This window comes from Cimex lectularius, unplaced genomic scaffold, assembly GCF_000648675.2.
Source record: "Cimex lectularius strain Harlan isolate CLEC.00 unplaced genomic scaffold, Clec_2.1 scaffold153, whole genome shotgun sequence".
NCBI lineage: Eukaryota > Metazoa > Arthropoda > Insecta > Hemiptera > Cimicidae > Cimex > Cimex lectularius.
In genome coordinates, this window is record NW_019392833.1 from 128808 (window position 1) to 152949 (window position 24142).

The following is a 24142-nucleotide window of genomic DNA, read 5'->3' on the forward strand; positions in this document are numbered from 1 at the left end:
TTAACGTCTCGTCCTTTGAGCTGTGTTTACATTGTCCACGGACAGACTCGTGTCTTTAAGAACAAAGAAAATCATGTTAGAAGAAACAAGTTTTACGAAGTACTTAATTGAATGTCATTAATTGGTCAAGCGGACCACGACAAATAGTGAATTTACGAAGTACGTTTTAAAACGTCCTGATGTCCGTGATGGGTATTATCGGGAACAACCGACCTAAAAGTTCAATACCCCGTAAACTCAAGAAATCTCACAATTTAAAGGGAAAATTCCAAAGAGCGAACATGGTTGGGCAGAGGGGTACCATAGATCGGTTTTACAGCCAAAGATTAGTTACAATCTAAGGCCAAACTGCCGCAAACTCTTATCCGTGTATAAAATTCCCTGTTAATGTAAGTACATAAATAATGGAATTGCTCTCGAGCGGGAAGCCCCGGAAGATAAAACAGGTAGTATCTCATGGGAGGATCTCAAAGGTTCCGCTGCAAATAAATCAGGCTTACAGGAAATTATACCTTTAGAAATCGGCCTCCCTTCAAACCCCGGTGTCCGGCTAAAACTTTTTAATCCCAACGGGGATTTGCGAACGGACAGTTCATCCAACTATTCCAGGTAGACGGGGGTCACCAGAAGGGATTTAATTTAATGGACGGCTGGCAAGAGTGCATGCAGCGGCTCTCCTCTTTTCCCCTAATACCACTGTCGGCGAATTTTTGACCCCGGTCAAAATCAAAGGGCTAAAGTCCTATACAATCCCTTTTGTATTAAGCGGCGAGTTTATCCCCGGCTGCACGTGTTTTCCCCGAGTCGATGACTTCTAAGGTACAAAGGCCTCGCGCTCCTTATGCACATTAACCCAGCCGAAAAAAGGAACCATGACGCCTGTCTTTCTCAAATGACTCCAAAGAAAGCAAGACTGCCCCTTTTTTGCGTACAGGAGGTCTCCTTTTAGGAAGTGTCTCATGTAAACAATTAGTAATAAAATTCTGCGTTGTACGTGCGTCTTGTTATCAGAGTTGATTTGGGCCATCTTCATTTAGATGTTTACAAGATCAGCTCAGTGCATGTGATGAGATACAAGGCAGTAATAATTTAAACTAATTGTACCTGATGATATTGATGATCGTCATCATGAATTGTGACATATCGAGTTTGCGGAGTTCATTTGCTGTCATCTAGGGCTATAACTAATAATGTTTCCATGAGATGGCCTGATCGCCATTATACCATTGTATGTTGACAATTTCGTATTGAGGTCACTCTCATATTTAAGAGTACCCAGTTACCACAAACTGTAATAGTCTGTACGTCTTTAATTGTCTTGCCTTTCAAAGAAGTGTAATCAGTTTTAATTATGTATGTGTCTATAATGTTCAAAGTTAAAATTTCTTGGGGTCTGGATGGTATCCTGTAGGCATATTTTGGCTTTACGTACACACTGTTATCACAATTGATATTATCTCTCCTTTTATTGTGGAATGCTATTGCGAGGATAGCCAGGCCAAAATGCTCCCAAACAATCATGCTACAGCACAACACTGTCATATTTTACATGTCTTTCTTGTCGTTGTTTATTGCTAATATCCTAATTTTTATTGACATCCCCCGTCGGTACATTCATATTTGAATTATTTGGGTCGTCCTCTGCAACAAGAAAAACGCATGAAATATTAACGTACCTTATATCAATCAGGTCAAGCGGTATGTTGTTATAAATTAGTCTCTTTTGGCTGATTTTGACTTGAAGATCACAGGTGTCAATTTGAATAAAACAGTTGATGTTTGGCGTTTCCACTTATTTTCTGCTTTATTAAATTATTTTGAACTTAAAACTATTTATAATACCATTATTTCTACAACATCCTGTTCATAAAATAAAAAAAATCTACATTTTCTTAAATGCTTATGGATCTCTTTGTGAGTGTATCAACTTTAGCTGACAGACGTACACGTGGGACTTGTAATGAGGATGTTTGCGATCAGAAGAAAAAAAGAAGAGCGGCTGCTTAGTGGTCGCAGTTAATAAATCATTTCCTCCAGTTTCTTTTAGTCGAGAACCCCCTCTGTCCGGTAGCTCAAGCCCAGCGCAATTCCCGTTCGATAAATCTCCTCCGTCCTAGTTGTCGTATCCTTCAATCTTAATTTTGGACGTGTCGATGATCCGGCTGCCAATTTGTCGGGCAATAAAAATTGCCGGCTCGATTGGTCAATAACGTAAACAATTAGGCTGATGATGATTTTTGAACGGTCTGTAAGTGGGAGAACTCGTATTGGCAATTTGATCATTGATCATATCCGGTCGGCCAAGGGGTGATTAGACTTTCAGGTTTCACTTGCATCACACATCCTCGAATTAATGAGAGGGGAGAGAAAGATTTTGAAACATTTTCTAAAAGGGTTAATTTTTTCCAACTGGAACCAACACCTAGCATCAACTCTTGAAAAACGTATGTTTTGTTGTTTAATATGGGTTATTTTATGAATCACAACTATTTTAATGATTTTTGCAACTTTTGATTGTATTTTGTACTTGCGTTCATTAGAGCCAGACCGGACTTAAGTGTTCAGTTGAAACTTTTATTTTGTATATATTTGTTTGCTTTGTATATTTTATAATTAAAAATAAAGCTTATATTTTTAATTAGAAAAGTAAAGTTTCCATGTCCGGTTTTGGCTGATTTAGGCTGAGCTGAGAACTCAACATTTCTACAGCTATTACAGAAACGATTTTAGCAGCTCATACATAACTTCCGCCAGTTAAGAACGTTGTAATTACCAAAATGTCTGGTTTTCAGGGTGTGTAGACTATTAACCGAAAGCGACTAATGAATACAATTTACTACATGGAGCCGGTCACTAATTATAGAATCGGGCAGTAAACATCACCAGTCATATTTCATCCTGTAAGCTTGTAATTTTTTTTAAAAAGTTTTATTATGCACCGGGTCATCGGTTAGAGATATTCGACTTAAGTCGGTTTGCGGTAGACTTTACATTCAAGCGAAAACAAACTTAATCCGTGTAATTTATCGTCTCCCTTTCATGTTGATGTATATTTACATATGTACAGCTGGGTCAGAATGGAGATATGCCATGTTTTGAATTCTTGATTAGTGTAATTTTATACTTCTGAGATAAGACCTTGGGGCTTCGGCTTGTTTATCGTTTTTCATTATTTCAAACTAATTGCTATGCAGTTTTACTAACAATTGAATCGGTTAAGAAAAAGGATATCTTATTGGCCGTTTAACTTTCTTAACATCATCGCTGATTATCATGGGTTTATGTTACAGCTAACTGGGAAATTTGATTCCTAATATGAGTTTTAACGGACACCTTCCTATCTCAACCTATCTTTAGATTTTCCCTCCTTTTTCCCATTTTTTCATTACCTGCAAATAGGTAATTTGTAACAATGAGAAAGGGAGTACATACAAAATTAAAAACAAGAATGAAAAAAATAGATTACTCGACATTTGAAAAAATTCACTATTTTTCGTGGTCCGCTTGTCCAATTAATAACATTCAATTAATTAAGGTTTTAAGTTGAGATAAAAAAGTCAGTGTCACGAGGGGGGATTCGAACCCACGACCTTCGGCTTGACACGCCGCTACTCTACCACTTGAACTATCGTGACTGCTATTATTTGGAAAAATAATGAATGTAGTTGTGGATGGTTATTGAGACGTTGGTGAACCTCCTTCTCCCACATCCCCAGATAAGGAATAAGGCGAGATTCTTCCGTCGGATGTCTGTCAAGTCCGTATCGGTCGTCTCCAGTCGGTAGCATGCTTAGTGTATCCGACTGTTGGATCGGATAAGAGAAAATGAGAGTTGGCATTCCTCGAATTTGTTTATGAACATGATTCATGATTGTATCTACCTGTATCAGGTCTCACTTTTTTGCATATACATAATAAATTTAGCAGTCAATCCTAATTGTGTTTTAGCTGTTGTGTGTTTTGGATGTTTCATTAATTGTACTTAGCTGTTATTTGTTTTAGTGTTCTTTTTGTGTGTTTTGATGTTGTCTGACTCCTTGAAGTTTCTGGTTTTGTTTATATTTATTTGAAGGTTGTAGTGTAAATTCTTGAGTGCGAAAAGCGAGGAATAAGGGTTGCGTGAAAGGTTTAATAATATGTTACGCTTATAAATGGTTTCTCTAATCTATGATAATTTCTTCAGTGCACGAGGCGTCGTTCTAAATCCCCCCTTAATTTATAATTCAAATTTTAATGCTAATTAAAAAACTCCGTTAATGCGATTTCCTCTCGGATCGGAGGCCTTCATGGCTAAAAGTTATTTTCACGGTAATCCTGTCCCCCGTCACGCCATCATCACGGTGAGTCGGTTTTACGAGGTAGATCCTCCTCAGGTTTAATCTTCTGGAAATGGCCTTCCCACTTGGCTAATAAACCGGACCGGGGTTGAGTTTGATTAGCGCGCTCGGAACTTAGCAAATTTTGCCACATTTTGAAGATAAATTTTAAGAAAGACGGCCAGAGTACGTTCCGTTTCAAGTCTTTATAATTTATACAGGCCGGTCAAATCTTATCTTCATCTGTTTAAACGTGTTTTGCACTCCGCATTTCTGGAGTGCGTGTAAACAAAATATCCGCCGCCGACAAAAAGCCGGTTATCAATCTTTTCCTCTTTACTCGCTCGCCTTCGTTTTAAAGCTAACCGTCAGCTCCCCTCAGATCTATTTAAGGAACAACTTTAAAAATAGTGTAAACTACAAAGAGCAAGCATTAACGTAATTAATGTTACTCTGCTCAGATAACGAGTGACCCGATCGGTAAAACTCACAATTGACCGAATAACCATCGATGAACAGTCACTATTTCCAATGTCCAACATTCTATCAAAAAAAGATGATAGAGTACAATCTACAAATTAGAATGTTCTAAACATTCAGAACACCTAAAATTGAAATTGTCGGTTGTATGTGCATTTATGTGCAATTAAGATCCTATCCAGCCATTATATGAAGCGAAGATTGTAAGGAGAAAAATAATAAATGAAATAAATCTCAATTAGTGTGCTTAATGAGAATACCGTCCGATTCAACATTCTTCAGAAATTTACGTAAACGTTTGACATTTTCTCTTGAGGTCTGCGGGGGTGATGGAAGTTTGGTCGTTCCAATCTTTTGGGTATGCGGGGGTGATGGATGTTTGGTCGTTCCTATCCTTTTGGTCTGCCTTATCTTCTCTGTTTTCGCCATTATCAGTTGGTTAGACAGACTGGCCTAAACTATTGATGATAGGAAGACTCGATAATCAGTAACTGGTTCAACAAGAAATGTGATGGTTTTTCTTGGGATATCTTCATAAAGCTTAAGACGGAGGGAGGGAGCTCAACAATTAAAATTTGATTAAAGGTTGCAGATCTAGTTAAGCAATATAAACAAACTACACAGCGGGTTCCCAAATGTATTTTTGTTCTGGATGCTCCTGAATATCAAAATTTCTGCCATAACAAAGGAACCCTTTTGGATTGAAGATTGAATAGTGAACTCTCATTTGGGTTATAAGTTTTTCAAAATTTGATTGTATATGTTTAACAATTTGAGACTTAGCTTGCATTCGCAGGAACTGGGTTTTTTAAACAATTTAATTTTTCATAACTTGGGCCATGGACTAACAGTAAAATGCGCCACCACTTGGTCTCTTCAATGGATCATAGGGGATAAATATGGAAAAAAGTTAGAGTTGTTAACTTAGAATTAGCGAATTATTTAAAAAAAAACTTCTTTTGTAAACAAAGGAACGTGAACCACTATTTCATATTGAATCAACAAAAATAATGTTCTTATAGTTTGGTTTCCCCTATCATTCGGCCTATTATCTTGCTTTTTTGTCATTTTCAAAGGTACGCCTCTGCCATTCCCCGTGGTGTGTCCTTTTTGTACATAGATGATCGAAACCCGTTTGACAAGCGAGGTTAAACAGACCAAAGGAAGTTCGGAAACGACGAAATTGCAGTAAATCTCTGCGGTAAATATTTTAATGAGATGTCCTCTTGGGTATCTGAATCTATAATTTAGTCGTTTACTCTGCCAGTCTATCATTTTAATAACTACAACATGTGACATATGTGATGTAATGAACTTGTCTTTTCCGTAACTAAAACAAATGTATAACCAAAAAGACCAAAACAGCGAGGATAGGCAAGTCAAAATGATCGGCAACAACCATGCTGTATTTAGTAGCTGGATATTTGACCTTCGAATACCAAAGTTAGAATTGATCGTTAGTTACTGATTAGTTTCACAAACGTTTGGCGACTGATACGTTTCACCCTGGTGTGATTTATATCAGAACCGTTGGTCGGTGCCAAGTTTGTTCATGGGGCATTGCGTAAAAGCACGTCGACGATGAGGATCGTCGTCTATGTTGTTGGAGAAACAGAATGGTGTCGGCTCTGGCCTGGCCAAGGTTTCCTTTTCTTTTTTTTTCCACCGACGGACCCCGTCTCGGGTGAGAGACCGAACGAAGGAAGGGAAAGCACTGTGGAGCCTTGTGCAGAGCGAGACAGAGAATGAGAGAGATAAGACCTCTGTGAAGTCGCCGCCTTTGGTAGAGGGGGCATAGACAGTTATAAATTCTTCATGGTGTCTTGTAGGCGTGGCAGCGCCGGTTCGGGCATAATTACACGTCTTCTCTCTCGGTCTATTGATGCCTCCTTCTTTCTCGGCGACTCCTCGCTCTCTCTTCCTTCACTATTAATTTTATATTCCCCTCTACGGACACTTCGTAATTGTTTCACGTGCCACGGTTAACTTTAATTGAGTCATGGTCCGCTCGTAATGACTCTTCAGATATTCGACCTGGCCAAAAACATTCAATTATCTATCAAATATACATGGTTCGCTTCCTTTTGGTGACAATTCATGCTTTTTTGTTTCCTGAGCTATTTTCAAAATAACATTGTTATTCGTTTGTCTTCTCTTTCGAACGATTATTCGGAAATCGTGAGATGCGGTCTGGTGTGACGTAGGTTTCAGAAAAACATTTTCTTTATCGTGCCAACGTTTCGATCTTTATTGAGATCATCATCAGGGCTCAGTGTTTGTTTTCTGCGTAATTGTGCCATTCTTGCGAGTCGTATTGAGAGTGCCAGTACACGATACGCAAGAATGGCACAATTACGCAGAAAACAAACACTTTGAGCCCTGAAGATGATCTCAATAAAGATCGAAACGTTATATATTATATGATACTAATATATTATATAATATATTAATATCATCTTATGATCTCCAAATATATTGAAAATAAAATAATGGAATATAATTACACTTTTTTATGTTTACCATGTTGGGTTAAATAATTTAATTATAAGGTGAAATATTTAATTATGGCATTGATTATATCATAAGATAGGTACTTTTTCAAAATAATAATACAATTACCAGTCAAATTAAATTGAAAATAGAATAGAATAATCAACAACTAAAACTCAACACAAACACCACAACACCACCATAGTAGTTATTATTACTAATAACATCAATTCTACCAAACATAGACTAACCAACATACACATCCATGCCATTCGTTCACGGGCATATTTCTTTCTTCTGATAACTGTAAAATACCCTTCAACAACTATTCACACTCTTGATGTAATTTACAAAATCAGTTGTATAAATTATCCTGCAGCTTACATCGCAATTACATACCAATATCTGGATAAGAGGGTAAAACAACTTATGTATGATTTCAAAAAACCCAAATAAAATCCTACAGCACTGGCTACCCACCATTTTAGAACACCAACACAATTCTTGGACTTCAACAATCCAAAAATATTAAACAGAAGAAAACATGAACGTAACTTTTTAGAAATGGTTTACATCAACAGAGATAAACACAGCATCAATTACAGAACAGACACTGCAAACGCAGACTCAGGTTCTCAATTGATATTAATCATTCATCAAATTCAATATCAATAACATGCACATAACAAACAAAACATAATACAACATATAAAACGATCATTACACTCCTCACGTCTAACAATTGTACATAGTCTAATTCTTCAACAAGTTATCTCTTCTTTCCGTAATAATCCCCATCTATAATAATCCTAAAAGGCCATCCAGGCCAGAACGACAAACCATTACCCCTTTTTTCCCCATTGTCGGCACCTTTCACCTCAAAGAAGCCGAACTCTCATAGAAAAACTGGATTTCTATAGATACTTCTTCAAAACCGAACAAATATACAAAAAACATTAATATCTCACTAATACTCTCAACACGACACACAACAGTGACACATCTGCACAGAAAACACACACTTTGAGTGAGTACAAATACTTTGATTATTTGATGATTACTAAAATTCCTATATTGGGTACATAATTGTATAAATTCATATTAATATCTGATACGTATTTGTATACTTTAAACAATGTTTATGAATCCCAGGCTCTGAAGATGATCTCAATAAAGATCGAAACGTTGGCACGTTAAAGAAAATGTTTTTCTAAACCTACACCACCGCATCTCACGATCTCTAAATAATCAGTAACACTAAAGTTTGGTCGTTTCCGAACATCCGGGGCTATCTAGTCTCGCTGGTTGCCAGCCGTCATTTCCGTGATATATAAGTGATTTTTGGTGCAGAGCTGTTGTAAGACTACTTGACAAGGTTCTAATTTACCTTTCAAAAATAAAAGGCTGCTTTACAACACCACACTTATGCCGATATAGACTTTCGGACTGGATGTGTGGGGTTCAGCTAAACATTCCAACATCCGCCGCATTCAGACTGCCCAGTCCTTAATCCTACGAAAAATACTAGATGGTCCAGTTTATGTATCGAACCTAACTACACATACAGACTTAAATATTCCTTTTGTTCAAGATTAAATCCGTTCCCGTTACCGCAAATTTCACAAAACCCTCCCAACCTCCATAAATCAGCACATCAAAAACCTCTTCCTGACGAATTCCCCCGAACCTTCCGGGTCCCTCGAATGGCCGCGAGATCTAGGAAGTTATGGTGATGATAGTGAAAGTCATAATGGCACAAATATTAATTAAACAAGCAATATTTTAATATCATTGAAGTAATAACAACGGGTATTTCTCCACCCTTGCTTTTAAATTTGTATAACCTTGCTCATTGATACATGTTACTTACTAGAAGGTAGTTGTAATGTAGTAGAAATTTTATTTAAAAAACTGGTTTAGTCTTTTTATAAGTTAGTGAAAGGTGTGTTCTGGTGCTAAGTTTGTCTGTCTACGACATTTTTGAATATATAAAAACACTATTAACGAAAACCATGCTGAACTAAACTGATGATGGCGTCTGACACCAAAACAGGAAGGAGTAGGCGGACCAAAATGAACGGGAAGAACCAAAATACTAGAGAAGAACTCACATGTAGCAATGGTTCTGTTTTGTTTGACTTTTTTTTGTTAAATAATTGCGTGCGTAGATTAGGGTATTTGGTACATGGACGTCTCAACAAACAGAAGCGATTCCAACCGATATAACAAAACTTTTAATAAATTTGCCACGGTTTCTTCCTGAAAGGTTTGTACTGAAGAGGAGATGAAAGGGCTAGGTAAGAAGATGACTATCTACTCTGATTGCCAAGCTGCGCCGAAGCACCTGGCCTCACTCGAGATAAGATCCCGGACCGATGGGGATATGGGACAGCCGCGAGTGCACGGGGAGCAAAGGAAACGGAGAAAAATTTGTCTGTCTGCGTTCAGGGGCACGCAAGACAAAAGAACCTTACTGGAATACCAGTCTGGTCCGAACTGTACCGTAAAATTACAAACATATATAAAAAATCTTCGTTTTGGATGAAATACTGGTGGAAAAACAAGCTAAATACCCAACATATTGGGAATGGTAGGTGATGGCTTATGAAGGATCTGCCAAGAAAAAAAATCGCATTGGATATTGCAAAGGATAATAAACATGTACACAAGGGTCTAGGAAAGCCCAACCTAGTAAACATTTTGTGTTGTGATTAGTGACCGGCACTCTCAACACGACACGCAAGAATGGCACAAATACGCAGAAAACAAACACTTTGAGCCCTGAAGACGATCTCAATAAAGATCGAAACGTAGCAGGATAAAGAAAATGTTTTTCTGAAACCTACGTCACACCAGACCGCACCTCACGATTTCCGAATAGTACTAGTAAACATTACTGCGGAGAGCCTCTATAAAGACCTTGGATATTATTGAAAAGACTGAAGCTATAATTCTTAGAAGAGTAAAAATTTATACGATTATTAGCAACCGTTTTATCTGCAAGTAACACTATCGATTTGTTGCTGGTTGTCAGCCTTGATAACAATATCGATGATTAGACTGGTAACATAACTTGTAATGGGTTGTCAATAATATTTTGGTATCGTACAACGTATTTTGGTGTATCACACGCAAACAACTGAGCATGGTGACAACAGCTATAACTGAAACCCCGAATATCAATGACGTTCAAACCATTTGTACACTACAGTGTTACAGTAACTACTGCCTGCTAAACGGCTTTAGATGGAAGCAATGATCACTAAATAAGTGGTTTTCTCTCTCACAATTCTCTTAATCGTCTATATGCATATCTAACGTAGTCCTGAATATGTCAGATCATAAATAAACGGTGCTAGTCTTTCTTTGAGTCCTGATATATCTTGGAAAAATCTACGTTAATTATACATAGGTTCACTACATCTCAAAAATCAGTAATCTATACCTATGATATCTAAGATAGATGGGGCTGAGTTATTTTGTAAACTAGTCAAAGCTAGCTAGCGTATGTACTGCGTCATCATAGGTTCACTACATCTCAAAAATCAATAATCTATACCTATGGTATCTAGATAGATGGGGCTAAGTTCTTTGTAAACTAGTCAAAGCTAGCTAGCGTATGTACTGCGTAATCATAAGGGTTCCTTGATATATCATCCAGTCATTGGCAGACAGTCGTTAAGCAATCCCTTACCAAATTTGCCATATGTCACGAATGACTCGCCAATCAACGTTGATCGCCAGAACTTCGTTGATTGTATTGTTGGGTTGGTAAAAGATTCAATGAGGCCAAATCTTGTGAGACGTTTTAGTGAAACGTTCGGTAAAAGAGAGCATTGTGCGCGTGTATATTTTTTGGTTTAGTGCACGTAGTTATTAGAAATCTGTGTGATGTACTATTCATGAATACCAAAAGTAGCATTTACTTGGTAATTCCGTGGAACTACGGAATTCTTTAATTGTTAGCATCTTATTTTATTTCTGAACTGTGTTTAGTCTTATTGTTCGAAAGTGGCTGGCACGGCGTTTGATCAATGGCGAAAATGGCACGGTGGGCAGGGGAATTATAAACAGGACGAGCGCGTATGTGCGTGCGATCGCCTCCCATTCAGCAATTATGTACAACAACCTTTTGGACCCGTTCCAGCGAGTCATGATTCAAGCGGTTGTGATTCATTCATTGTTGTTTTAATGGTAAAATATTGCGTTTTCCTCGCCCCCGGGGTCTTGACGAGGCGCCCCTCAGCGCCGACCTGTTATTTTTGAACGGGGCCTCTAATGGAAAGCACATTCACATTCATTAAAGAAGGGAAAAAGACCACCTTTGAACTCTCTCGGATCGACTGCGTAAACAGCTGTCTTTTATTCGTGGAAAAATAAATCCTCTCTACCCCTTTCCAGACTATTTTTAAAGATAAATGCTGTTCAGACACGTCGTCCGAAAACACGAAATTTTCTATTAACGCCAAGATGAATTAATCGCCATTTTCGTTATACGCACGACCGTTTTAAACACCATTGTCTGTAAAAATAATTAAATACATAGTAACTAGTTTCAATTCTTTACTATTAATATGAAATTTATTCATAAACATTTTTGAAGGATTGTGAGTTGTCTTCTTGTGATCTTCGGGGTGAACTACCGTCCCGTACTACCGTCGTCTTCATCCTTCCTGGTGCGCTTAGTTTTGATCTGTCAGGCGGTTTTCGGCCATCAATGTTTGCTTCGTTAGACAGACCAAAACTTACCAGGATTGGCGTACGAAAATGATCAGGAATGACAATCGTCACCAATTCGGATTCCGCTGCTATTCGACTTTTCACCCCTCCGCGTTATCGACACCATCGCCACGGTGTTGCTTGACATATCCTAGGCCTTTGAACGAGTATGGGATGAAGAAAGCTTGTAAAAGCCACAGAACATGCTTCCATTTACACACCATCTTATCCTCCAATCCTTCCTAGCAAACCGATACTTCCGAGTAACCCAAGGCACCTCTTCCGTATTTTTCTCATTTTGCTTTTCTCCCTTTTACTCCCTCTTTACAACTGATCTCCATTGTATTCCAACACCTTAACATTCACATAAGCCGATGACACGGCAATCCTCTCCATCAATTTTGATCCTGTTACTTCTAACTGCAACCTCCATTCCCATCTTAATATGGTTAAATCCTGTCTTCGACAGTAGAGAATTAACATAAATGATCAAAAACCTAAATACATAGTTTTCACCCTTAATCGCAAAACTCCTACCTGTCTGTACGGTACCCCAATTCCTCCAGCGAATGCATGATATACGATATTTTAAATTTTACTTTGACAAAAAACTGAAATTCTCACACGACTATACGAACCGCCCTAATTTGGACTTCAACTTTATAGGACAGCCAAGCTTAATCTTAATAAAATCCAATCTCTACAATCCAAAATCCTTCGCACATTTCTACGTCACCAATCGTACAATATCCACTCGGATCAACATACCATACGTTTCAAACCTGGCCCACTCCCGCTACAATAAATCCAGACTATCCTCTCTTGGCAACCCATTAATTCGAAACTTGCTCAACCCTTCCTTCCAACCCTCATAGAAGACTGAAGCGCATGTAGCTCGAGACCATCTGATTGTGTAACTTCGGCAACTCTGGGTCTGACTTCATGCCATAATGCCCAGTTACGGCCACTTCCACTCGATGATGGCCATTCAAATCAATCGAGCCAGATATGTAAATGTGTATGCGCGTGTATATCTGTATGTTCTTGCTCTTTTTGTTGTTGGAATTTTCTATGTAGCTGTAAAATAAAAAAATAAAAAATGAAATAGTCTAAATCCAGACCTAAAATTTAACTTTTCTCTCGTCCTTTCATTTTTGAAATTGGATATATTTTGGCCACTTGCTGAAAAATTTTTAAAATAAAAATTGTAAAGAAATATCTTAGTGTTTTCTTTTATATACTAAGCACGGTTTCGCCCTCGGGATATCAATCTATTTTTTTTAACGTTCAGTATGAAAGTTTTTCTTCGTTTTATGGTTTTTCTTTTTATATAGAATTATTTTCCAAGGGAATGCCGTTTGGGAGATAGGAGAATAAAAGCACATTGTCGTCGGATTACGGCAGACAATGGGTTTCGGTGGGTTTTCACCGTTCTTGGATCCCCCATCCCCCATCCCATGAAGGTATCGGGCCACCGCATCCTCGTCGGCTTCATATGAGATCATCCCCCTCGGCGGGCGTCTCGTTATTCTGTGGGGCCCGTTTTTCTCACTTATTGCCCAAATGCGTTTACCGCTCCTGTGCCTTTTCCCATAAGGAATCCCATATCCTGGGGATGACGCCTTCCTACTTCTACGACCGGCAATGCAATAACTTACGCGAGAATGGTTTTGAGAAGGAAAAAGAAAAACGTTAATATCATCGACATTTTTTCTTAAAAAAAAAAAAAAAAAACACATCCCTTAATAAAAAGGCGTCTAAATTTTAAATTAAACCAATCACCTCCTTCATCTAGGTACGATTGGAGTTAATCTTTGATGCTAATTACAATGAATGACCCAGGCAATTTAAGTAAATTTGAGATGACAAAGTGCTTTTGTATATTGATAGAATAAATTTAATTAAAAAAATAAAAATATTTAAAATTTAAAATATTTAAAAAAATATATTACTTAATTGAATTTACAAAAATATCAGTTTTGAGGGGGTCAGGATTTGTTTTAAAAAGTCTTTTGTAAGTAGTTTCTTTGTATATTGATAGAATAAGTTTAATTAAAAAATAAAAATATTTAAAATATTTAAAAAATTATATACTACTTAATTGAATTTACAAAAATATCAGTTTTGAGGGGGGTCAGGATTTGTTTTAAAAAGTCTTTTGTAAGTTGTTTCTTTGTATATTGATAGAATAAGTTTAATTAAAAAATAAAAATATTTAAAATATTTAAAAAATTATATACTACTTAATTGAATTTACAAAAATATCAGTTTTGAGGGGGTCAGGATTTGTTTTAAAAAGTCTTTTGTAAGTTGTTTCTTTGTATATTGATAGAATAAGTTTAATTAAAAAATAAAAATATTTAAAAAATATATAATTACTCTCACGATATCTGAATAACTATAATTACTTAATTGAATTTACAAAAATATCAGTTTTGAGGGGGGTCAGGATTTGTTTTAAAAAGTCTTTTGTAAGTTCTAAGTAAGCATACTATTTTTCTAAATCGTATGTATAAAATAGCTTATGAAATTTCCTCCCATGGTTTGCGACCTATTGTTTCATAGTTTCCTATCATACTGGTCTTCCTTGCTGATTTTTGTAGTTCAGACCAGTTTTGACATTTCTTTACCTTCAGATTTTGGGTGATATGGTTGAGTCAGAGCATCCACAAATATCCAAACACTGAAGATGGTGAAATGCCGAAACATACCTGAATTAACAAAAATCAGTGTGGATAGGTGGACACGGAACTATCAAACAATATAAAATAGGTGTATGAAAAAATCAAAAAATTATACTCATATTTTAGTATTGAACTAAATTATTCACCTAAATCCCAATTTGTAGTCAGTTCCAGTCCAGATGTTCATAATTTTGGTCAACTTATCCTTTCTTTATTACAATAAGTTGCAACAAAAACCAATTTAACATAAAATACATAAGTAAATATGATTTTGTTATTCAAATTTCATTGAGTGATTCTAGAATGGGAAACGCCAGTTTAACTTGATTTATTTGGTGCTAAGACACTAAGCCATCTCAGTTTGAGGAATGCGACTTGTGGGTGGTCGAGCCGATCAATTGGCAGATTCTTCCCATTTTGAATGGGTCGAATGAACCGCGAAACAAAGCTGTATACCTGGGCGACTTGGAAAACAGTTGTTCTCCACTTAAATCCCTGTACATCTGCCGAAATATGATTGACAGCCCAGCCTCTGCTCCTTGGGTATCATAATTCATAATAGGCCCTAGCCTATACAAATACGAGTAAAAAAAGAAATTCATCGATCTGCGTTGCGCAGCTCTGCCTGATGGGTGCGTAGCTTAAGGGGACGCACTTACGTTCCACAAAAGAACAGTTGGCGTCGGTCGTTTCTAGCGGCAGCTTCACGTATAATCTCACGGTGCTGATTGATACCTTAAAAACTTTTTTGGAAAAATCTGACTGTAGTCTTAATTTTATTGTGATAAACACAGAACAATGGTATTGTATTCCAATCTGACTGAATTAAATTTTTAAAAGGATTTCTACTTAACATTGCTTTCCTGGCCTATTCTTTTCAAGATAGGGCCATTAGAAATAATAAGTGCATTGAGCTTTAAAATATGAAAACTAATCTCTATTGACAGCATCTTTACCTGATCTTTTGTCGATTCCTTACAGTGTTTTCATTTCTGCTTTATTATTTCCTTCTAGAAATTCTTGGTTGCTTTCAATCTCTTTATTGATCGATGCAAGGGACCAAAATGGTCGATTGGCTTCTACCTCTCCATCTTTGCATCTCCATCATTTTGTTTAATAGGTCTTCTTTGTGACTAATCGATATTCCATTTCTCCTGTTAGAGAATTGATTACTTACATATTTATTTAGTAATTACACTTAATTAATATTCAAACAATTTTGTGTTTCAGTTGTGTTGGGATGAGGAAAAACAGTGAAGTGGGGGCACCCCCTGGCCCAAGATGAGTATGTTTCATCATAATGCACCGCGCCCGCCAGTAGTTCCAGGTGAATTAGAAAAAACATTTCAAAATGCCCCATAAAAATTGTATGACACTTCTCTACTTACCCATTATCATTTTTTAGGTGAGGAAACTGAGGGAATCGAGAACAAAATAGTTAACGTGGGAGTTGTTAAAGCCCACAATCCAGCTTTAACACCTCGTACATCTAGTCTATACCAACATTCCATTAATGGTAACTACGACAGTTTAGAAGCACTTATATGCAAGCATTTGCATATTTCTGAGCACATAGTATTGTTTTGCCATTCTTATTTTGAGGCCTTTGAGAAAATGCCACTAGGCATTCTGGAACATATTCATTCCATTTATCTGAGCCAAAGTTGTTTTTTTATTATACTTCAAATCAGTTTCATTTTTCACAGAATTGTTATTTGTTTTAGATGGAATTGCACCTCTTGGTTTTGAACCAGAAGGAAGTAGTGGGTCTCCACACTGTGGTGAACAAAGCTCCATGCTGTGTGGAGACATTCGTCCTCATTGCGGTAACCATTCTCCACCAGGTTATCTCAAATGGGCTAGAAATCTACCATCCCTTCTGGCCGATCCGGCCGGCGTGGAGCTTTTCAGGCAATATCTCCACCAAGAGGGAAAATCGCACAGTGACGCACTTGACTTCTGGTTCGCCTGCGAGGGCCTCCACAAGCAGTCCGACCCCGACCGGGTTACACAGTTTGTCAAAGTTATTTATAGGAGATTCTTTATTAAGACCCAGTTAATGGGCATTAGCGAATCTCATCGTAAGGCTGTGCATAGAAGGCTCAAAGACTCTAACTCAATATGTGACAAGTCAGTGTTTGACAGTACGCAGGCTCAGATCGAGGCCCTCATCACTGAAACGACCTATCCTAATTTCCTTAAGTCTGAGCTCTACCTCAACCATGTACAGTCCATGCAGAACGGATCTGGGTACTTTCAAAATACTTTAAAAAGTACTATAGTAAACAACTGGACAAACAATTAATTAAAGGTCTTTATAGGGAGAGTTCTGGTAGCAGTGAACAGGGTATGCACAGCGGTGCTAACCCATTGATGCTAGCAACACTCCATGAAGACCAAATACTGGATACTTCTGCTAATCCATCATTTGGTCCACTTACCAAAGATATGCTTATTTTCACACAACGACGAAGAGCTTCAGAGACCTCCAAACCAGAAGTTTTTGCTGGGTAAGCAACATTCACATTTACAATTATGATTTTTTAAATTTTTTATTTATTTAATTTTACTTTTTTTAAATTTTTTTTTTTACTTTTTTTTTGGTTTGATGCTTTCAAGGATTGTGTTATTTTTAGTCAAACTGCATTTGATTTTTTAAATGTGCACACGTTGCTTTAAATATAAAATTTTAAAAACTAAAACACATTTTTAAATAAATTTGTGGCTTCATTGGCTTTAACAAAGACATAAATTTATGGCCCGTTATTTCATTAAATATTGTTTTAATTGAGACTAGTGCAATTCGAGCATTACATAAGAAACAATGATAATAAGCATTGCATTTTCGTGAATTTGTAGCTGCATAAAAGATTTATTTTATAATTTAAAATTTAATTTTTTGATCGATTTGATTAATTAAAATTTCTCAATAAACATCAGAGAGTTAAGTAAGTTTTGTTGAATGGTTTTAATTTTGGTATGGGGTAATGTTTTTGCATGTTTGTTGAACTTTGTTTTCACTCGTATCTCAAAATCGTGAAAGGTGCCCTGTCTCCCTTACAAAAAAATTAAATTAAGTTTTAATGTTATGCCAAAGCCATTTTTTTAATTTGTGCTAAATGTGAAATGCATGGCAAAAAAGTGTAGCAATAGCAGTAGCATCAATCCACAAAAAAAGCCCAAATTTTTGTTAGCACTTGGATGTGATGTGTGTTTTTGCATGTAGTATGTTCTTGTATCCTGGAAAGGCTGGTCCTGGACGTGCCTACTCATCATACAACCCGGTTTCCAGGCAAGATTCAGAATTGCAATCTCTTAGTTCAGACGCACGGACAGAGTCGGACAACATGTCACTCACCGATAGCTCTGTGTAAGTTCTGTTTGATTAGATTGCACACATCACCTAAACAATTTGAACTAAAAATATTTATCCTGTCGAGCCGAGCTATAATTTTATTTTGACTCATCGATTTCTTTTTGTAGGGATGGTAGGCCGTTCAACGCGAAGATGACAAGAAAACAGTTTCAGAAGCATTGCAGACAAGTCAAGGAATCTGCGAATCTTAATAGAGATCCATACATGCATCATATCGTCATCCCACGAACCCAGCGTATGCAGAAGGACCAGGTAAAAATAATTGACTTTACATTACAGACAGGCTTCTTTGCTTCATTTTTTTTATTTATTATTTTAATGATTTCACAAACTTTTAATGTGAATAGAAGTACAATCGAAAAATAATTTTGGTAATCAGAGCGTGTGCTCAAGTTCAATGCTAAATTTCGATATCACCACGCAGTTTGTAAACAAACATGTGGCCTTGAGTCATATCAAAACAATTCTTTTGTTCATTTTTTTTTACTTTCATATCTCACAGTTGTTCTTGCTCTATGTTCGTTTAACAGTTTTGTAGTTTTAATTAGTTTGAACCAGCATAAAAACTAAAGCAGGTGACAGACATACCAAAGGAAAGGAAATTGAAATATTCATTTATAAAACCCACCTGATTTTGTTCTGTTTATGAATTACTAGTTGAATATAATTGTCATTTTCTATTTGCTTATTAATAACGTTGATTATTATTGAGCTGCAGCATTCCACTTATAGATAGATAACAGTGGAGAAACTGATAAAAATGTCGTCGATAACTGGAGAATAATCAATTAATTGTTCAATGTAGTACAAAATACTGAAAAATCTAGGACTGAAAAAAACAAAAATGATTACTAAATTTCCAACCTATTCATCTTCAGACAGTGATAACGATCCTTTCGAATTTTTTATACAGCTTAAAAAACCTTATTTTGCAAAGGTTTATATTTAGTTCAATTAGTTAATTGTATATATTGTTCATATATTTTTATTTTCTGTTATTTCAAGGTACATCCCATGAAGCCTGAACGATTTGCTGCTATTCTAATTGAAAAATTGGAAAGTGTGAAACGAAGTCAGGATGTACAAGAAAAATTAGCGCACAAACTTTTAGAGGTAGGCTTAATAATAAAAAAAAAATAAAATAAAAAGAATAGATATATATAAAAGGGAAAATTTCACTCAATGATATTTTCAGGCAGAAGACGGTGCCCCATCTGCAAAGAGTCTGGCAGATGCTATCAGGGAAAGGTTCCAAGTGGAAGATGACAACGATCAGGACATTTTAGGTAATTTACATTTGACTATTACAATTGGTTGAACATGAGAAAAACTGATTTTTTTTATAATTGCAGATCAGCATGTTTCAAGAGTTTGGTCCGATCAGACCCCTTCAAGGACACCAGGGCTTACCTCGCCACGGCCAAAATCGCCCGACCCACTAAGAAGGAATCGTGCTGTTCCACCAACGATTAATAAGGTACTTAAAAAAACAAAGTCTACAAGCTTTTCATACCTATTTACGTCTTAAACGTTTATTTTGTTCCTCAGTTTTCTTTATTAATCGGATTATTCTTGGATTTAGAATAGAGGTATTTTTGTTTGTTTTGGTTGAATTTTCTTCCCCACTGCCAACTTTTTTTTTTCACTTTTCAAAATTTAAATTAGTAGTAGTTAGTTTTGTATTGATTTTATTATGTGTTTTAAAGAATCTTTAGCATTATTTTCCTTCTTTCATTACAGTTTATTTTATTGATAATAAGTCAGGCTTTGGGATTTTCAAAATTTAACCAATTTAATCATTTCAGATTTGTGTGAGTGGAGGCGGATCAGCAATGGCGGTCAGCTACTCTCAAAACCCTTATACGATATCTCACCCGTACCAGGCAAGATTGTACAATTCGAGGCATGTTCGTAAAGACAAGGTAATAAATACATTTACCCTCTGTCTGCTGGTTAGATAATTATTCAGATTGGTGGTTTTTCTGAGAATGCAAAGCTGGCTCAAAACCAAAATTTAAAAAAAATAAAATATAGAAAACGATACGTATGCCCAAAATACCTTAAAAAAATTGTTCAATACTGACTCCCCCTCCAAAAAAAGAAAAAACCAATAGCCATCACATCTTATCAAAATTGAGTTATGCTTTATTATTGTTATATTAAACAATTAAATATAAAGAACTAGGGATGTAATAGCTGTTTTAAAAAGAACAGTGTACTATATCACTCCAAATCTATGGTGAATTTTGCATATTAAAAAATAAAAAATAAAAAAATAAATAAATATTGTATATATATTGTTGCAAAATGGCATACTATTTGTTGAATTGGATAGAGTAAAGAACTTGAATTTTCAAATTGCAGGATATTTTTTCAACCTTCAGCTCAGATTCAGGGAACGTCCACGATTTTCCAGAAAGTATCGATCAAAAGTTGCATATGCCAAAGAGTAAATCGATGCCCGATTATGCTGAATCGACTGATTCTTCTCTTCCAAGTAAGTTCATTTTAATATTGTATCAATTTTTCAATTATTATTTTTTTAATTTGGAGTACCACTTAATATTGTAATTTTACAGGCCACGATGGTAGATTTATAAGAGGTAGTCGAGAATGGTTTGCAAGCAGTCGGAAATACAATAAAAAGCCTGAGTTAACAGATAGTGGAGTGAGTGTTGTTTCTGAGTCTGCATCGAGTCATAGTGCCCTCTTATCGAATAAAGACAAGTAATAAAGAAATCCATTCAAAATAAAAAAAATGAAAGTAATAAAAATAATTTTTTTTTTTTTAAATTTATTAGCAGGGTCATGTCGTGGTTGATAGAAAGCGACAGGACAGGCTGTTGTTCTCATTCAGAGCGAGATTCAGAACGGGCTTCTTCTTGCAGTGGAGGATCTAGATACGATGGGAAACACCATGCACGCCCGAACCCAGTCAGGTATACAAGTTCCTCCCGCTGGTCTTAAGCTGTTTTTGTTTAGAACTTAAACTTATTATCAATTTAGGGGCAGAAGATCACCACCATCAGGGCCAGCTCAACCGTTCATTGCAGATCCGAGTATGCCTCCTCTCCCATCTCCGCACACGCCTACACAACTCGATGAGGCAAGGAGGAGATTGGAAGATCAAGCCCGGTGCAAACAAAATCGGCAAAGGTAAAGGACATAAATTTTTTAAAATTGTGTACTAAACTCAAAATAACAACAAAATTCATATCATCGATCTACCTTCTAATAGCTAATTGTTAGATTATTAACACGTTGACTGAGGTTGTTGATGTTCTTTATTTTCTGGTGCGGGCGATAACAGCCTGTCAACTTGGCCATTGTTATTTTAAACCAATTAATTCAGTGCAGGGTGGACAGGACTGCAGTCAACGTGTCAAGTGATTTCATGTCAATAATATGTATGCAGTAATTACATTGTCTGATCGTTGTGGTCTGCCTATGAATTGTTTTGTCAGGCATGTTTTGACCTTTTCACTATCAGTAAGTTCTTTTTGAACATTGGTGATCATAAAAACGATCGGAAATCAAGTTACAAATTCATCACTGCACATTCAAGAGGAAGTCTTCAAAAGATCAACATCGGTGTAAATAGTCCTTAATGAAACATGCATGACAAATGTGGAGGAGCTTTTTTATTCACTGCATGCTGCATATTTTAAGTTTAGAAAGATGAAATTTTTTTATTTACTTTCTTTCAAGCAGATAAAAGATAATACAAATATGAGAAAGTCTTACTTGTGGCATATTTGTGGTTTCCATGTTGTTAATTATGAAGCAAATAATAGCAATGTTTTGGGTGTGTGCATAAGTTTTTTTCACTTATCAGAAAAAAAGTCAAACTTTCCAAATATAAAATTATTTACATTTTTAATACAAAACAATTTCCTTCATTTTGGTAGTATTGCCGTCTGGTGATTAGTGACCGTTAGTGGATGATTATTTGGAAATTGTGAGATGCGGTCTGGTGTGATGAAGGTTTCAGAAAAACATTTTTCGATCTTTATTGAGATCATCTTCAGGGCCTGGGATTTACAAACATTTTTAAATTTAACAAATACATGTAGGATGTGGAAAAAAGTGAATTTATACAATGCAAAATAATATTTTTTTTATTCAATCAAAGTATTTATATTCACTCAAAGTGTTTGTTTTCTGTGTGAGTAGAAATACTTTGAATATAAAAAATATTTTTTGAATTGTATAAATTGACTTTTTTCCACATCCTACATGTATTTGTTAAATTTAAACAATGTTTGTAAATCCCAGGCCCTGAAGATGATCTCAGTAAAGATCGAAACGTTGGCACGATAAAGAAAACGTTTTCTGAAACCTACAGCACACCAGACCGCATCTCACAATTTCCGAATAAGTATTGCCAACATTCTGGTAATAGAAAATATCCTCTTTTTGTAGAAGTCTGATGAGTTGAATGAAAAGAAATCTATTCATATATTATATTATTACTATTCATATATGTATTTTCAGCATGTTTTCGTTCAAAAATTCCCTACATTTTAAGCTATCTAGGGAGAGGAATAAGTAAAAATGAGAAGGGGCAAGATCTGGAAAGTGAGGAACTGTTGCCAACGTAACTATGCAATTTTACTCTTTGAAAGTGCAGCTGCGTGCAACTTGGCGTGTGTCGTGGTGAAAAACAGCACCTCTGTTCGCCAAGGCTGCCGGGCATTTTTTTGTGCACAGCATACCTCTGACAGAAAGGTTTGATTGTGTGGCATCGGTTCCCAGTGAATATCCCACCAGATGATTGGACCTTATGATGATGCAATACTGCTCTTAATGTCAATAGCATCATTTTATTATTTTATTCTTCTTGCAAACAGTCTTGGTTTTGTTCCGAACCAACTTCTAATCCTTAATCCAAATAGGAAATGAAACCTTCCAATTCATAGTTTTTTCTTACTAAATTCCATCCAAAATTTGACAGTACATTACTCAGATATTATAGTTTCCTATAGAATTAAGTAAATGGAAGGAGAAAAACAATGCTGTACGCAATTGAAAATTTATTTTTCAAAAAAGTCTTCATTATGCATATTAAAATATAATCCCCCCCCCAAAAAAAAATGATTACTGATATATTTATTAGCTCTACTCTGTACATGTATTCTGAAAATGACTGTGAACGTAAATGATATAAAACTAATACTGAGAGCACTTGGCAAACCAGAGGCAAAAAATCTGAAAGAAAATTGGATTATTTTTTTATGGTGTCCATCCTGATTTTGTGGAACTCATAAGATGATGGGAAGGAAATAAATTGTCTTTTCCACAATAGGCAATTATTATGACAGATGCAGTTTACTCACTCCACCATTCATCATTTCTATAGATGTAGTTTGGCCCACCAATATAGACCATCTTCAATGACTTTTTTATATGTAAAGTGGTTTGACAGTTTTTTACTTTGTTCAGAAGTGGATGACTAATGGACTTGGTGAGTATTTTTTGATGGTGACCATTCTGAATTTGTGGAATTATATAGTCACTGAAGATTTACACAATTTATTTCCTACCCATCATCTCACAATAGGATAGATGGTAGTTAAGATTGAAGAGTATAGGGTTGGGAAGGGCAGAGGCGAGAAGTAGACAAAAGTAAAAAGTAGGACAAACAAGACTGAGATATTGAATGGTTTTTCAGAAAAATCTCCCAATTTCGCAAAATTTGTGAGAGAGGTCAGATTGTGACCAGAAGGGGAGAAAAGCATTTGCTGAAGACGACAAGTAAGGAAGCAAGGTGTCTGCTACATATATACAACCTCAGCCCGATAGAGTATCCAGCTAGAGCTCTTAAAATGCAAAAAAAAACTTGAATGAAAGTCGTGGGAAACTTCCAAGCCCAATCAATATAACTCATCACTGGTCCTGAAAAAGTTAAGCTCATCAGAATGTCTGTTGATACACACGTTCAAGTGCATTTTGAAAGACACCCACCGCTCTATGACCAAGAGTAAACTCGCAAGCAATGCCTTAAATAAATTTTATCTGCTTCCATGTAGTACATGTTAAAGTTTATTCTAAACTGTCTTTTGGGATCAACTTCCCCT

The 24142-nt window shown here is 36.2% G+C and overlaps 1 protein-coding gene and 1 non-coding gene across 10 annotated transcripts in view; one reads left to right on the forward strand and one right to left on the reverse strand.

Annotated features, from left to right (window-relative positions):
• Positions 1 to 24142, forward strand: part of LOC106670580 (axin) — a 78690-nt gene that overhangs the window by 53753 nt on the left and 795 nt on the right. For 2 of the 9 annotated variants that reach the window (XM_014401053.2, XM_014401054.2), the window contains exons 2-15: positions 15920 to 16016; positions 16095 to 16205; positions 16414 to 16939; positions 17011 to 17199; positions 17916 to 18059; positions 18173 to 18317; positions 19071 to 19178; positions 19261 to 19351; positions 19418 to 19542; positions 19871 to 19987; positions 20430 to 20562; positions 20645 to 20792; positions 20867 to 21004; positions 21072 to 21221. In XM_014401053.2, coding sequence (XP_014256539.1) covers positions 15971 to 16016; positions 16095 to 16205; positions 16414 to 16939; positions 17011 to 17199; positions 17916 to 18059; positions 18173 to 18317; positions 19071 to 19178; positions 19261 to 19351; positions 19418 to 19542; positions 19871 to 19987; positions 20430 to 20562; positions 20645 to 20792; positions 20867 to 21004; positions 21072 to 21221 — 2171 coding nt within the window. In that variant the 5' untranslated portion in view covers positions 15920 to 15970. The other 7 variants (XM_014401055.2, XM_024228553.1, XM_014401056.2 and 4 more) reach the window with 7 other exon arrangements.
• Trnad-guc lies at positions 3562 to 3635 on the reverse strand. The gene has a single exon. It is a non-coding gene; the product is annotated as a tRNA-Asp (tRNA).